Source organism: Acyrthosiphon pisum, chromosome A1 (assembly GCF_005508785.2).
Source record: "Acyrthosiphon pisum isolate AL4f chromosome A1, pea_aphid_22Mar2018_4r6ur, whole genome shotgun sequence".
Classification (NCBI taxonomy): domain Eukaryota; kingdom Metazoa; phylum Arthropoda; class Insecta; order Hemiptera; family Aphididae; genus Acyrthosiphon; species Acyrthosiphon pisum.
The window spans coordinates 91,295,005-91,311,966 of NC_042494.1; the positions used below are offsets into that span (position 1 = coordinate 91,295,005).

General features: G+C 30.4%; 2 protein-coding genes across 4 annotated transcripts in view; one reads left to right on the forward strand and one right to left on the reverse strand.

Moving 5' to 3' along the window:
- LOC100167066 (ras-related protein Rab-37) overlaps positions 1-10,095 on the reverse strand; it is a 29,295-nt gene extending 19,200 nt beyond the window's left edge. For 2 of the 3 annotated variants that reach the window (XM_016803815.2, XM_008184173.3), the window contains exons 1-3: positions 9,894-10,095; positions 2,687-2,902; positions 2,254-2,364 (exon numbers count right to left, since the gene is read on the reverse strand). In XM_016803815.2, coding sequence (XP_016659304.1) covers positions 2,254-2,364; positions 2,687-2,902; positions 9,894-9,917 — 351 coding nt within the window. In that variant the 5' untranslated portion in view covers positions 9,918-10,095. Of the gene's footprint in view, positions 1-2,253; positions 2,365-2,686; positions 2,903-4,627; positions 4,995-9,893 lie in introns of those variants that run through there. The other variant, XM_003244018.4, reaches the window with a different exon arrangement.
- A 1,028-nt stretch (positions 10,096-11,123) lies between these two features.
- LOC100160935 (chromobox protein homolog 2) lies at positions 11,124-15,613 on the forward strand. The gene is made up of 6 exons (XM_001948580.5): positions 11,124-11,932; positions 13,759-13,802; positions 13,866-13,931; positions 14,030-14,087; positions 14,168-14,342; positions 14,660-15,613. The coding sequence occupies exons 1-6, from the start codon at positions 11,879-11,881 to the stop codon at positions 15,511-15,513; spliced, it is 1,251 nt and encodes a 416-aa protein (XP_001948615.1). The 5' UTR covers positions 11,124-11,878; the 3' UTR covers positions 15,514-15,613.
- The last annotated feature ends 1,349 nt before the right edge of the window (positions 15,614-16,962 follow it).

A 16,962-nucleotide genomic window follows, 5' to 3' on the forward strand; every position in this document is an offset into this window, starting at 1 on the left:
ATATTATTTGAATAAGGTTTCTTTTAGTTAATTTAGCCCCCAGAAATTCCAATGGATTTCCGCCTATGGGTACTAAGTACCAATTTGTGAATAACGTTCCCTAAAATGTATTTATTAAAATATCTTAGTTTTAAAATCGGAGTTTATGGAGATTATATGGTTTGACAATGGTGAAAAACATTTTGTTAGTGTTATTGAAAAGGCCAAATGCAAGGCTAACGTTTCAACATTTGACAGATGTTTTTAAAAATGTCAGTACCTATATTCTTTAAGAAAATCGTTTAAAACCTATTATAAGATATAACAGAGTGAAGTGAATACAATGTAAATGTGATTTAATTAAGTTTAAAACATTTTCGTATAATCTGATCTCACTCTCAGAAATCAGAATCATTGACTATATATATATATATAATTATATATCATTGCTTTCGGCTGCATACTAATTTCGTCCCGAAGACAACTAATCAGGATCTAATCCAAATTGCCGCCTGAGTTATGTGTTATATCTGAGTTGCATCCCGATTATTATTTAGGTACCATTCTAATGCGTCATGTGTCTATCATAGACGATAGATATTTATAAATTATAATATTATTTATTTTAAAAATAACAACGACTATTATGCGAACTACTATAATTATAGCTGTGAGGCTTTTCGTTAAAAGTTCAACGGCATATTACGTTTCATAGACTATAGGTAGGTACATTATACTACCAAATATATTTGTGTTCATCGACTATCGATGTTTTGAAAAATATGCAGTAAAATACCTATATAAGCCTATAAGAAATACTCCTTAGATAATGGAAGATAAATAGATCTTATTATATATAGTATTACTATATTTATATAGTTGACAAAGAAGCATTAATTAATATTTAAATATTTTGGTACACTTATAGAAGAAAACCAAATAAATAAGTTCAAAAAAATTCAAATAAGTTTATACCAGTGCCATAATATGCCACAAAATGACATTATCAGAATAAAATACAATACAATAATATAATAAACACTTAGAAAAACATGACAAAATTTAACAATAAAAGTAATAAAAATAAATAGCCGTCAAGTACAGTTAACCGGTCGGTTGTACTTAAGACCTCAGTGCTCAGTGAATCTCGTCATTGAGTAGAAAATTTAACGGATGTGTTAAATTTAAATTCAATGATAAATCATTGCATATAACGAAAAACGTTTCTTAGCGATAACGGTCCAACTTTTTGGTAATCTAGGTTGCCAAACAATTATTTTTATAATAATATAAACATTTTAACAAATGTTGATTTTGAAATTTTTTTCTCAATTATTATAGTATTGAAAATTTTCAATTTTGACTTCTAAAAAGTACCAAGTTAACCAATTGTTACTAGTAAATCAGTTAAAATTTACTACCAATAACTTTTCTCAGAGTTGATGATCAGAGCATTTTTCTACGAAAATTTTTTTGCCTTCAGATAAAAATAAAAATAATACACATCATTATGTAAAATCAATATATTATTGGTTCCACTCAAAATCTAAAATATATAAATATATAAATGAAACAAAATTTTTAAACTACCTGCAGTAATGATATGAGGAGGAAACTTAGGTTTAGAATAAAATCTAATTGTAATATATAATATACAATATATAATTTTATATTTTTAATTAATAAGTAGTAAGTAACCGTAAAAAACTTAGGGTTGCAATAAATTTGTATGTAGTCTAAAAATATCTGGGCTACAATTTGACTCCACTTGTAGCCCCATTGCTTTTGAATATGAAAGTCGTCAACCGAGTATACAAATCGCATAACTTAAACTTATTTATAGTTTTATGCTAAATAGTCTGACAATAATATACCTACGGGGTACGGCCCTTATACATAATAATCAATAAAAATAAAAATAATAATAATTATATAATCTTATTGACTTGTTGTACTTTTAGAATAGGTATGCAAAATAATTATTAAATTTATAAATAATTAGAATAATAAAGTATATATAGGCATATATTAAATCATATTGGGTTATCAGCGTATGTATACTGACCATAGGCTTAACCCATACAATACAAATAATATTGAATACAACGGTGATATTATTTACCTATATTGTAAATTGTAATGTACCTACTTAAGACGCGAGTATTATGGTTGCAATAATTATAATATAAAAAAATTCTTAATACATAAATAAAGACTATATTATTTAAATTTAAATATCAAATTGTTTAATCGTTCAATGTTTATTGTACTTACTGTAAAACCTATACCGACGGTAGCAGAAAAGTTCCCAGTCTGAAATTTTCCAGTGTCAAATTTGACCAATAGTGATGTTTTTCCCACTCCACTATCGCCTAATAAAATAGTCTGAAATATGAATATTAATTAGCATAGTTATTTTAACTTTAAAATAAGTATATATCTATATTTTATGTATGTCAATGACGTTTAAAAATAGTAATTGTAACATATTTTCCAATCTAAATACCTAAATTTCTGTTATAATTTAATACCGATGTAAGATGTTGTCGATGTTGATGATTTTGGTATACATATTATCAAAAAGTTATTATATTACGAAAAGGGATAAGTAAATAATATTTGTTTTCCATAATTTAGTTAATTTTAATATTTGATTACTATTAAAAACTTCGTACCATATAGTTTTTAAATAAATATATTTTTTCACCTTGTGTACAATTTTTAAGGATGGATCCGAAGGCTTTCTTGTGGTACTTGGGGGTTTATAATCCCTGTACCCAGTCGTCGAAGGCCTTTTATCATAATTCGGGTCTGTGGTAGATAGGTTTTTGGTGTTTTGGTTAATTTCAGCCTCTTCGATGCTTTCGAATACGTCGTCACTTATGTTGTCATGTAGTGACATCGCTAACACCGGTGTTTTTATCTAAAAATTAATGTAGTTTTAGTGAGTTATCAATCAAATTAAATATTGATAGAGACAAATCAAACATTAATATTCAATACATATTATACTGATGTTTTATGTATATTTATTTAAATAATAAGATAAAAAAGTTTGAGTTTAGAATTTACTTATAAATTATGAATATTCTCACTACAAATCTACAATCAATACGGTATAATTTAATATTGGTACTTGATTGGTATAGGTTGTAATTTATTACATCAATTGCAGTTAGTCAACATATTTTTTATCTTATTTCGTAAAAAAATGTCATACATTCTAAATTCCTAAATAGTTTATTTATACTATATAACCTTCAAAAATATTACAAGTACATAATATTATAGTCGAGTTAAATAATTTCTGAACAAAATATTTGCTAAAATATACATATTGTATTGGTGTATTATAATATAATACGAAACGTTTATAAACGACATAAACAATAAAGGTAACATATAAAATTATAAATTGCAATTAAATATTAGTTGTGCCCCAGCACGTAAGCATGCATACAATCTACATGTTATGAATTATTATGATACATCTGGTGTCTACAAAGTATAAACGTTTGTATTTGGTACCTAACTATTTCAAATAAGCTTTACATCTTAGAATTACTATTAAGTATCAACTAAATATGAAATATTACATTTTTAAATTCATCCAGGGTTGTCATGTTTAGGACACAATGTTTTAAGCAACTTGGGTTCAACATGTTTAAAACGAATAAAACATGTGTTTAAAACAGTGTAAAAACAAGTGAAAATTGTGTTTTTTTTGGTTTGTTTTTAATAATAAATAATAATAGATGTCCTCCAGGAAAAATTCAAAGTATTAAATAATTATATCTATTACCATCATCCTTCATTTTAATTTTATTGAATAAATTATCAAATTTAAAATGTTTTTATTTAATAGTTTATATTATATACATAGGTACCTAATATAATGTCCACATAAAACATTCATTCAGAAAATATTTAAAAATTAAAATACATTTCGAATATTTTTAATATTTAAAATAAGAAATAAACAGTGAATTATAATAGTATAGTACACGGAATATTGGCATATAAGTAAATTACATATTAATTAATTATACATTTAAATTAAGTTATTTTAAATATGCTTTTAACATCGTTTTAAACAGAAAAAAACAATTTAAAACACAAATTACAATTTTTTTTGTTCTTTAAAAATTGAAAAATACATCAACTCTGAATTCATCTCGACAAAGCCATTTGTTACTTTATTGTACATATATTAATATTTTTGTAAAAATGATACTTCCGAAATTACTTATATAATATTTTAAATTGTTCTCAGGGTAAATGTACTTAAGTTATAAATATTAAAATACAATGCATTTTATAAGTAGATAATAATTAATAAGAATAATATTAAAAATAAATTAATGTTTTATTTAGTTGTTTCAAATGTCGTAAAAAACGAATACCTACTATACCTATAGTATATTCATGCATGTACAGCCAATTGCCAAAAGTAAATACAAATAATTATAAGTCAATTAGTGATATTATATTATTAAGTGTATATATTGTGTATATAATTGTTTGTTACATAAACATATATATATTATATAAAATATGTATATTGTATACATAACATCTGGCTATGAATAACTGTATTTAAGCATCGGTTTATATAGATTAAGCGTATCGTATTATTATCATAACTTACCTTTTTCATCATTAAATGTGTTTGCGTTGTAGATAATTATCAAGCTTTTAAAGTCGAATTGCAATAATTGTTGTCGTTTGGTCGTCGTAAAGGAGGGTAAATACATAATTGAAGAAACATATTTTTCAGGTTGTAGCTGATGTTGTCTACAAAAACACTTGTTGTGTTATGAAGAAATTCGAGGAGAAAATATAAAACTGGGGCGAAACAATCAATTTTGGGAGTTTCCCAAACATGGTAGCGCATGCTCTGTTACCTTTTGACCCTTTATATAAGCAACTACTGATACACTTATGTCTTATCATATCAACGCTAAATACATCTATATCTAACATATAAATATCTAATAGTTGTCATATGATTTAATCGGTAAAAGTTTTACTCCGTCGATAATGTATAACTAAATTATTAACCCCATAATTAGGTAATATAATTAAACTTAATAAAATATAAACCAATTTAAAAATGAACCTACTCATCAGTCATCACCATATCGTCACAATGTAAAAGTACATATTTTAATTTAAGCTCGTTAAGATTTGAGATGTTTATACTTTAAATACCTAGGTACTGTTGTTTTTTTCTTTCGCGTCACTATTATTTAATTAGTTTATAATCATTATATTATGAATTAGGTATGCTCGCCGGAATTTTCCCAGAGGTATAATTAGGGCAGTTCGAGAGTTTTGAGATTGAAAAATGAAAATTAATGAGTTGGGTACCAGTTAAATTTATAATTGAATTTTTTTTATTATATCCACCGTTCTAGTAGAACTAATATAATAATAATATTATTTATATCACGAAATAGATAACTTATTTATTTCTATCATGATTTATATTATTATAAAGTATAAAAATATTGGAATTATTCAGACGAATTATGTGTTTTTAATTTTGTTTACGATGATACTGATATTACTTATGTAGTTATGTGCAATGTGCATTTGCGAATTATTTTTAGACAATAACAAAAATAATATAGTAGAGAAAGCTTAAAATTTCTTTTGTGATGCATATTGTGCTATATGTGCTTTTGTGCATGCCATTATAATTGTACATATTTTTAGAGTAGTTTTTCATGATTCTTAATTCAGAGATGTCGACGAAATTTTTATTGTTTCTCCCAGACACACGTGCATCATACTATAGTTATATTATGCTGACATGCTCACATATCATTATAAGTAATAACAAATAAAATAAAATGTTATAGAATAATAAATAACGGCCGGCCTTTCATCCGTAAAAATCGTACATCCCAATAAAACCATTGTGGCATTGTCACCGACAAAAAGGTACGGTCTGTATTATACGACTACAAATTAAGAAATCGGCACGAACTTGCTACTACAGTAGAACTTAGGGTGTGTAGCTTTCTTATATGGCGCATTAGCGCCAAATTAAAGGACTGGTCAAAAAAGGTCTTTACCGCCGACGAGAAATCTAGTGCCAGGATGCACAAAAACCTTTGATAAAACCGTCTGCCTCTCTCTGGTCAGCATATCTGTGTCGTCCCTTTAATCAGTGCATGAGCACCAGTCATCTTAGTAACAACCTTCCAATACCGAATCCTAATATGAGGGACAAGTGACAACTAGACTCCTTGTGACAGCGAACATTGTGTTCGTTATTTCGATTTGTGTTTTTTGAAGTATTACCTACTTTGTGTTACATAAAACTGCTACAGCATAACCCAGAGATATCTGAGAGTCAGGCAAGGCATTTAATATATTTTATATTAATTGTGGATATTACATTATATGAGTATTTTTTTACACACAATTATATTGTATCGTGTATTTGATCAAATTCTCGAATACACGATCTAGAGAGCTCTCCAAACACCTGGAGGAAGATAGGTGATAACGTAATTTTTATATATGCTATCGATATTATTCTCCAGCACTTATAAGTGTAGAGAATCATACAGGTTCTTAACATCCGATTTTAATATAACTATCGACAAGAGTCGTTTTCATATTTAACTTACTTTTACGTTATTACAATATACTATCATGTATAAAATGCATTCATCGCGTAAAACTATTTTTTTTTATGATTTTTGAGTGATTGTATAAAGTAAAATAATAAAGGATAATATTTTTGCGTGTCTGACATATCGGTTTTATATTTTATAATTATTTTAATAAAAAAAAAATTGTAAATTCAAATGGATTTTAAATTGTTTTAAGACAATATTTAGACAAATCGATACGTTATACCCTCAAAAATATTATTCTCATCATTTTTATAATGAATAATTACAAAAAAAAACATAAAAAAATTATTTTGCGTGAATGCATTTTATCTATATTATGTAGTGAGTGGGCAAGAGACAGAAAACAAACAGTGCGCTTGACATCCTCTTAAGGAAATAAAAATATTATAAATATTATAATAGCACATTATTTATACGTTTGTAAGTGCTTTAAATCAAACACCAAATACAATACCCTATTATTTCCTGCTGCTGATGATAGCTGGTATAATATCAATAAAAAACCATTGATCATTCTTTCTTATTTTTTACGCGTAAAATGTGTAAGGAGGTCTTTTTAAAAATTTGTAACGTGGTCAATCAGTTCTCAAAAAAAAAAAAATTCAGACTCGGCATTTTCTGTACATTATATTGCTGCTCCTGCGCGTGCAGTAATTATATAGGAATATAATATGTTTGTATGGAATAAATAAATAGAAGCAGCGAGGTCGGTTAGGTATGGTAGACGAGTTGGGGGCTTGGGTATAGTGTAAAAAAAAAGGCGTTTATAAAAAATACTAATTAGGTACCTATATAATGTAGGTACATTGAATAGTTGCTCTTGGTCCGTACTCCGTATACAATGTTATATACATATTATTATGTTATTATATTGTTATCGCCCCCTACACGTCACATCTTTGGTCTTAAGAAGACCATTTTTTTGTTAATGTTCTCATATCGTGTTATTATTATTTTATGGACGTCCTGCTGACCGTCGTCGCCACCGCCGCATCGGTTGGCGGTGAAATTTCATTGGGTGTCCGTCCGGCCGTCGCGACAACAGTTGATTAGACACCGGGCGGCAACGGGCAGAGCGGCAGATGTTCCGGCACGTGAACAGCTTGCGTTTTGTCTGCCGCGCCGGTACGGCTGCCTTCGGCCCGGACGATGTTCACACCGGCCGCGGCGGCGTCGAAGGAACCATAATAATATTATAATATTTTATAAACCGCGGGTGGCTGGTCCCGATAAATCAATATCACTACTCGCACAATAATAATATTATATATATATAGATTGATATAATATTATGACGTTTATCGTCTTGGATGATACATAATAATATTGTGATATTTTTTACCTAATTTATAATTTTTATAATATTATTATGATGTACAACTGCGGCGTTCGATTATCGTAGGTAACGCGCAAAACAGTCGTTAAAATGAAATCCGGTTTGGTTCGCTAGTTTAATGCGCCAAAAACGGTCGGGAGATGGTTGGATGGGTAACAGGGGAGCCCCTGAATACAATGGAAAAATGTCTTATTATTGTCGTTCAATCTTCGTAACCATAATTGTAAGTATATATAATATTATAATATCATAATATTATATATATTTATTATAGGTGGGTACCTCCTATACAGCTGCTGTGCTTAGAACGTGCCCTTCGAGACGGTTTGCTAACGACGACGACGGCGGTGGCGGTAGGTACCTAAATAAATTATTAAACTACAAGAAGGACGATGATAACTCATACACGCGCGCGCTCCGAGCGTTTCATCTGTCCTTTTCAACCCCTACCGAATGACGACCCTTCACCGCCGGCGCCCGTCTTAACTAACCGGAGGGAAGAAGGTTTATAATATTATTATTATGCATGCGTACGTGCATTGTATTATTGTATTGTATGAGCGCCGAAAAACTGAGACACATCTGCAGCTGCCCTCAACAGACTTGTTGTACACCACGAGGCTTGCTGCAGCGACGACGATGCGCGCGCGTATACCTACCTACGGCCGAGTGCAGCTAGCAGCAGCAGTCTCGGCGGTGCATAGCCAGACTACTGTGCATATTGCACTAATATATATTATTAAATATAAATCACGGCGCATACGCGTATACGGCTAGGCAGTGGTGTAGTTAGGATCTCTATTAGGGGAGGGCTAATAAAAAAAAAGGTGGGTAAGTAGCTGTCGCTCTGATGTAATGTAAGTTACAAGTGGGTCACTGTAATGGATAGTATTAAATTTGAATTCAATGATTTAATATCATATTGTAGAAGAAAAACGATTCTCAACGAAAACGGCCAGTCAGCCTATGATATTACTAAGTATATTTGGTGATGATATTGTTGTGAATAAAGAAATTTATATATTTACCTATTTACGTGAAACTTTGATTTAAATTTTCAATACTTAGCTATAAAAGTTGAACATTTTATAAATTTTTAACTACAAAATAATTATTAAATTTTACATTCGATAAATTTTGTCTAAATTTGAACTTTAAATGCTTATAAAAAAAATTGTGGCTATGTATTTCTAATATTTTTAACTGCTATCGTAACAATATACCAGAAGCCTTGCATTAAATGTTCACGCCTTTTTACCCAACAAACAAAATTTTATTGATATTTATAGAAAAAAAAACTAAAAAAATTTAAAACTGACAATGGCCGTAAACAGTTTAAAAAGTGTTAAAATATTTTCAAAATTTTATGATGTATAGAAAATAAAAATAAAAACATTCAGTAAAATGTTCTACAGTTATTCATTTTTGAATAACAATAAAATAACAAAACCGCTACATGATAAATTGAGTGAATACCCAATCTTGTAAAAATATGAACTTCAAACGCTCATAAAAATTTAATTTGATTAGCTTGTAGAAATTTTTTTTGATAAAGGTAGACAATCTTATAAAGAATCTTGTATTAAATTTTCAAATCTAAGATTTGAAAAGAAAATTTTTATGAATTCTCAACTCAAAATAATTTGGTTGCTAATTTTCGTGATTTTTCCGTATTTCGTCAATATTTGAACTTTAAATTCTTATAAATAAAAACTGTGACTAAGGGTTTTTCAAACGTCATTGTACCATTATAGTAGGAGCCTTGTATTCAATTTTCAAGCTTTTTTACCCAACAAATAAAGTTTTATTGACAAGAAAAAAGCAGTTTTTACTGTCCTAAAAGGCGATGACAGACACAAAAAAAAATTTTGAATAATTGTACACACTAATCTTCTTCGATAATTTCGTGTTTATTGGATATACTATACCTCTAGATCACCGGTTCCCAACATTTTTAGTTGTGCGGACCACTAATTTTGTAAAAAAATCTTTGAGGCCCACTATACACACATATATAGGTACACACATATATACATACGTAAGTTATTAGAAATAAAAAAATTAAAAATGGTATTTAGTAACTCACAACAGACACAACGATGCATAAACACTCAATCACTGTCACGGAATAACTAGTCAAACAATTTACGAAAACGAAAGACCGATTAAGTTTATCGCAAAATAAAATACGATAAAAATGACAAACAGGAACCAATATATATTATAAATATTATTATAATCAGAAATATCATGAGGTATATAATAAAATTATAAAATAATATTATTTTATGTATAATATATAATATTACTTAATATTATATGGTTCACGGCCCAGTACCACGTTGCTCGCGGCCCTCAAGCCACAAGTGGGCCGCGGCCCATGGGTTGGGAACCGCTGCTCTAGATCACTAGAGTCTAAAAGAATCACTCTAGAATCTATTTGTGATACGGTCATAGACGCAAATTGGGGGAGATTGGGGGGCTAGATTTATCTTTTATCTATAGGCTATGCCCCCCAAATTCAGTTGTATCCCCCCAAAAACCTAGGACATACAATTTTAAAATGCTATATTTCAATGGTCTGCTTGCTTTTAATACATTCAAACCCTCCAAGTCAAAAGTTGAAATTGCACCTAGATACGGTTGACCTCAACTACATTTTATTTTTTCCTCATATAACTTTCAAGAAAAAGATTAAAGAACCAATATAAAATATTGTCGTGCGTCTCATTGTATTTCTGAAAAAAATATTACAACCATTTACATTCAAAATATTAATAAATATTATATTGTATTAATATAATTTATATGATATTATATAGCTATTGATTATTATACTCATTGAACCCGTCATGACATGACAAAGTATTTTTTACAAGGACTTGGTTTAAATTCCAAGAGGGGGCTAATGCAGAAATAATATAATAATATTAGGTTGATGTATTATAACACTGTAAAAGTGTACTGCCGGCGTGGCGGCGCCGCAACGGGCGTGTTGCGAAAACCAGTTTGCGTCGGATTCGCGCGAATATCCGTCGCGATCTCCTTGGCACCGTCCGTCCACCCGTCCACCCACCACCTAACCGGCCAGCCGCGGATAGGTACGCGGCGACATAGAAAACAGATTAGAGACAGCACCGCCCAAAACGGTTGTCGACGTCAGTCGTAACACAAAACAATAATCCGTTCGATCGTCGTCGGCGTGCCGCTTTAGCTGCTAGCGAAACCGAAAAACCAACGTTTCAACGACGGGGCATCGATATAAAATATTGTATTAAAATATCGCGTGAACCGTCTCCCGCGCAGCCAAACCAATCGTAGGATACCTATATTATAATACAACAACACGTCTGCTATCGTTGCCGTGCGTGTTAAAAAACATAATACTTTTTTATTTTATTTTCCGGTTTCGAAACGTGGTGGCCGCGGCACACACCGGATACGGTTGGTCACACCGCATTTTACGTTGTGATTCGCGTGCGTGTGCGTGCGACGTAAATATTTGTTGTGTTTACATGTTATTGCTTATTATTATTTTTCGTGTCGAAACCGAATAATTGTTATGGACCGTCCGCCGTGTACGGTATTTCGCCGTCCGTAAACATCGTTTAATATTGTTATTTTATTTAATCTTTTAGGTGTACACATGTAGAATTTTTTTTTTATTTTGAAATTTCGTTATTTTTTTTTTTTTTATGATTATTACTGAACTTAACTTTGCCGCCGCCGCTGACCGTTGCCGACCGTCACCAGGAGGAGGACGTCCGTCAACGTCGCCGTCACCGCCGCCGTCGTCGCCGTCGCCGTTTACCGCTTGCCGTGTCCGCCGCCGCCGCCGTCGTCGCGCGTGTCCGTCGACCCACGTAACTTTCGCCGTTTCCCGGTTACGTAGTGTGCACGACAATCTTCACCAATGGGGGACCGGGTGTACGCGGCCGAAAAGCTCATGAAGAAGCGTGTCAGAAAGGTGAGTCCACCTCGTCCTCCTCCTACGCGGGAGACACGTCTCGTCCTCGCGGCCTACCTAACACCAACTTTTGATAACGGCTTGCGCGCCCTTTTTTTTTCCCGGTTTACTTCTTTTTGAACTTCTACGCCACACGGGTCGATTGGGGCCGGCCACGATTCTTCCATCACTTTCGTATCCAACGAACTTTCGGTAACCCATTTTTTTGTGTCGTTAAAGGGTCGTGTCTACCTTTGATAACCCGTTCTGGGTATACCTTTTAAACGACACTGGTTTCGATCCCTCACCGACCTGTCTGGGATCGTTTCGTTGTAAAAGTTAACTGGGTCAGATTCTAAAATTTCCCGAAGTTTTCACGTCCACGGACTTTAATGGTGCCTTTGTAATGTTTTTCGAATAGTAGTCGTGTTTGAAATTCAAATAATCATTTCTTTCAACTTAACATTACCCATATTTTAGACAGATAAAGCAGGAATAATATACCTGGCTAGTAGCTAATCTCATACATTTTAGAAAGTAAATCCTGATAATTTGGGCAGTGAATACTAGTCCAATATTATGAATTTAATCTTTGTTAGAATATTTCTAATCATAATTCTGAAAATCTTAAAGATTATTTAGTAACTACCTATCTATTTTAAGTGTTTATCTTCAAAAACTATGACCCAACATCAAGCTGTCTAAATAAGAAACATATTTCAACCAAATAATTTGTTGATTTTCAATCAGCTACAGTGGTTTGATTCTGAGTGTAGTCTCAGTGCTGCAACCAGGTAGGGTGGGCATATCGGGCCAGTAGCTATGAATTATTCCAAGCTGCTGTAAAGCTTATAAATAGGTACAGTCTCCTATTATATCGTTGATTTTGAAAGAACCAAAAATGATTCAGTTAATTGTGCCACATAGACTGTAAATATTTACATTTCTATGTTCCTTAGTACATATTTTTTTTAAGGGTATGCTAGAAATTTTGTATTTCAGATAGGTAAATGGAGGGAAAATGTTGGTTGGAACTCTGGTTGGAACCTACCTACTATTTATGAATTCTAGTCATTTTCTTCTTTGAATTTTTAATTTCTGTTATAAATCTTTAAAATATATCATACTGACTTATTGTCTACCTTTACACCCTGATTTTCATCATGAGCTCAATATGTAGGTAGTTACTATTTATTTTAAAAGCTATCCATTGTTTGACAATATAGCATGTCTGTATGTGTTTGGTATTAATTTAAAAACTTAATTTTATGCTACTGATTTTAATGTATAATAATTTATAATAATACTACATATTACAACCAATAACAAAGTTTCTGATAGTTATACGACTCGGTATAGGTACTGCGTCACTATAGGCAACCTGTTAGACAGGTAGTCTGCTATGTATTTTTCTAAATAAAAGTGGTTCTCTCTGGTATATAATAGACTTGATAATCATTTTATTTAAGGTTTTCCACAACAAACTAAACGTATATTGTGTATACCTAGGTGATATGTGAATAGTAGATTTTATATTTTTATTAACGTATTTTTCACTCAAAACTAACATACAATACATTCATACAGAGTGATTATATAAGTTTTATTCAAAATATTCCAAATTTTATATTTTATCAGTTCTATGAACATTTTTTCCCCAGAGACTTCTCCTAAACTTTTTTTTTGAATGCATTTTTCCATTCCCAATTTTTATGACTTCGATTTTTTATTTAAATTTTAAACTAAAATAATGTATAATATTTAAGTTCTTAATCGGAACTGTGTTAATGTTGTTATTATTTATGTCATGTGTACCAATTAGTATTAATATTTGTGTATATTTTTAGGGGAGAGTTGAATATCATGTAAAATGGAAAGGATGGACACCTAAGTATGTTTCATAAATATAAAATTATTTAATCTTGATGTTAACATTCATTTTAAATATATTTAGGCACAATACTTGGGAACCCGAAGAAAACATTATCGACACAAGGCTTATTGATATTTTTGAGCAAAGGTAATTATTTATTTTTTATTTGTATGAAAATACTTTAGATACCTTAAAAAGCATTAAACTCTTCATATATCTGTGTATCATATGTTTATTTTTTTTAGTCAAACCCGAACAGATAATACTTCTCATAAACGAGGTCCTAAAAGAAAAACCCAAACTGTAAGTTATCAAAAACAAAATCAGGATTTTTGTTAGATATAATGCATAGGTATTTAATTTGTATACTTGGCAAATTTCAGGCACATACTGAAACACCAACTACAGAACCTACCCGGAGTGACTATGAAGATGAAACTGCCGATGGTGATGTACCTGATTATAACAGCCAAGACGAAGCTGAAGTGCTTCCAGAGTTTACTAATGGGGCACCTTTATTACCCAGACATGACGATGACACCGAAGAAGATAAAACAAGTAATTCTTAAATTTTCTTATAATGCTTACACAATATACCTACATATTTTTAGAATTTGTAGATAATGCTTTGATTTAGAGTTTAGTTCATAATTAATGAATTATGTCATAAAAAGGTATAAAACTTAAATATTTTTCTTCAAATTTAAATTTACCTTTTGTTTACTGTAGGCGGGAGCGCACACATTAAAAATGTGTCAGATGTACTCAAATAAAATACCTACAATTTTTATTAAATAAGATAATATATCAAAAATTATAAATTAAGTTTTGTTTGTCCAAAAATTGATTTTCTAATTGTTTTTATGTTTATACAGTTGATGATGATTCATTGGCAGAAATGCCAAAGTTAAATGCAGCTGTAAAGGTTGAAGTGAAAGATGAAAAAATAAGTGAAGAAAAAAAGACACCAGTCATAGAAGTCAATGATACACGAGAAGAAGAAAAGTTAGCTCCGGTGGTGAAACCTGCACCTTCACTTGTAGTTCCATCTACGCCGAAGCAGTCTTCCAAATCCCCTCCACCTTTACCTAAACCTCATAAAGTTAAACGCAAAGCAGAGGTTTTGTCTAAAGAATCTGGTAAAGTTGGTGTTACTATAACTACTAGTCCTCCTGTGACAGATTCAAAAGTGCCCAAATTACAATCTCCTCCAAACGTTCAAAACACCAATAGTTTGCCTCCAGTAGTACCTACTCAAGATGGTGGAAGAACTCCTAAAAGGAAAACGTCAGAACATGCAGTTCCCGCAGTTTTGACAAATCAAGTTTCTCCAGCTCCAGAAAATCAACATTTAACACTGACAGCTATACTTCAAAGTACTCCAGCAAGTGTAAAGTCAAGAGATACTTTAGCTGCAGCAGCTCCCATCAGTTCTCGAACATCAGGAGAACCAGCTAGGCCACAGGAGGATGCTGCAACGGCTGTAACTCAAGGGGCTGGAGGTCAACATCAGGTACTAGATACAGCATCTGTTGCTGAAACTCCTACTCAGCGTTTACAGTACAAGACAATACTGGCAAACCCTGGACCAGAGTATTGGCTTGCACGCAATCCAGTTGTAGATAATGTTTTTATTACTGATGTGACAGTTAATTTGAACACTGTGACAATAAGGGAATGTAAAACAGAAAAAGGATTTTTTAAATCTAGTGTTGAAACTAGAATTTAATGAAATTTATGTTGAGGTTTTATTTAAATAATAATCCTATGGTGTTAGATATAATAATATGGTAGGAGCAATATTTTTCTTTATGGCTAGTAAATATATAGTTATAACAGTTATTAGTAAAATATAAATATATTTTTAAAACTATATATATTATGCATATATACATACAGGGTGATTGATGAAGCTGTGTTTCAAGCACTGAATAATATATTATTATACATATTGAAACAATGAGAAGTTATTTGTTTTGATGGTTTTTTAAGCTGTGTTATCATCTCATAATATGAGATAATCTATAATTTTTTAATTTAAGTGACATTCAAATATTTTGTATTTTGCTCACTCAATGTTGCGACATGAAGTTTATTGCAAATGTTTTGTCATGTAAACATTTTTATACTTCTGAAATTAAATGTTTTTTTGTCATTAATTGTTCTTGACAAAATTTATTATAGGTCTTCCATTTGGACAACCAGAATCTATTTCAGTGATTTATTCAAGCCTATACATCACCCTGTATAGTAAATATAGAAAATTCTTCAAATTGATTTTTGTGAGGTTCATAGCTAAACAGATTTACATTTAAAGTTTTTTCCCTAATAGTTTTAATGTCTTTCAATCAGATCTTAATTACAATATTTTTACCTTAATAATGTGAATGTTTATTTTATATTTAAATGATCGTTGATCGGTCCTATGTGCTTAAAAATAAGTACAAACGATGCCTACAATTCTTCCCTAATATATTCTAAGAGTCAATTTGAAATATAACAGTATTTATAGATTACCTAATAATAATTAATATTATAATGAACCACTTGATTTTTAATTATGGATTATAAGTTTATTTAATATTGTGTATGTCATATTTTTTTAAGTTTTAATTGTATTATCGTGTATTAACTCAACATATTATGTGTTATTGATTTCCTCTATTAGTGAGTTTACAAAAACAATTTTATCCAACCCAAATGATCTCTAGTTTATCACAAATTTTGTTTATATACATACTATAATATACATGCTGATTGCAAAATAAAATTATATATTTCAAGCTTAATTTAAAGTGTTACAGTTATAACAATTGTTGAAAATCCAAGTTAAATAAATATTATAGTCTAAATTCTTCTTCTAAAATGGTATAGGGGAATCCAATTAATTTCCAATAATCTGAAATCTAATTAAAAAAAAAAAAAAAAAAAAAACCGATAAAATGAATTTCTTGTACATTATATTTTCTTCTAGTTTAATACTATTTATGATTATTTATAAGTGTTATTTGTTGTTTAAACTATGTTTCTCTTCATTGCTTTTCCTCTTTACACTTATTAATTTATTATTTTACCTAACATTTTTTTTAACATTATTATTTGTATTATTATCATTATTATTATCATAATATTATGATTATGATTGCACATTAATTACACCATAATTTTTAGCACCCAA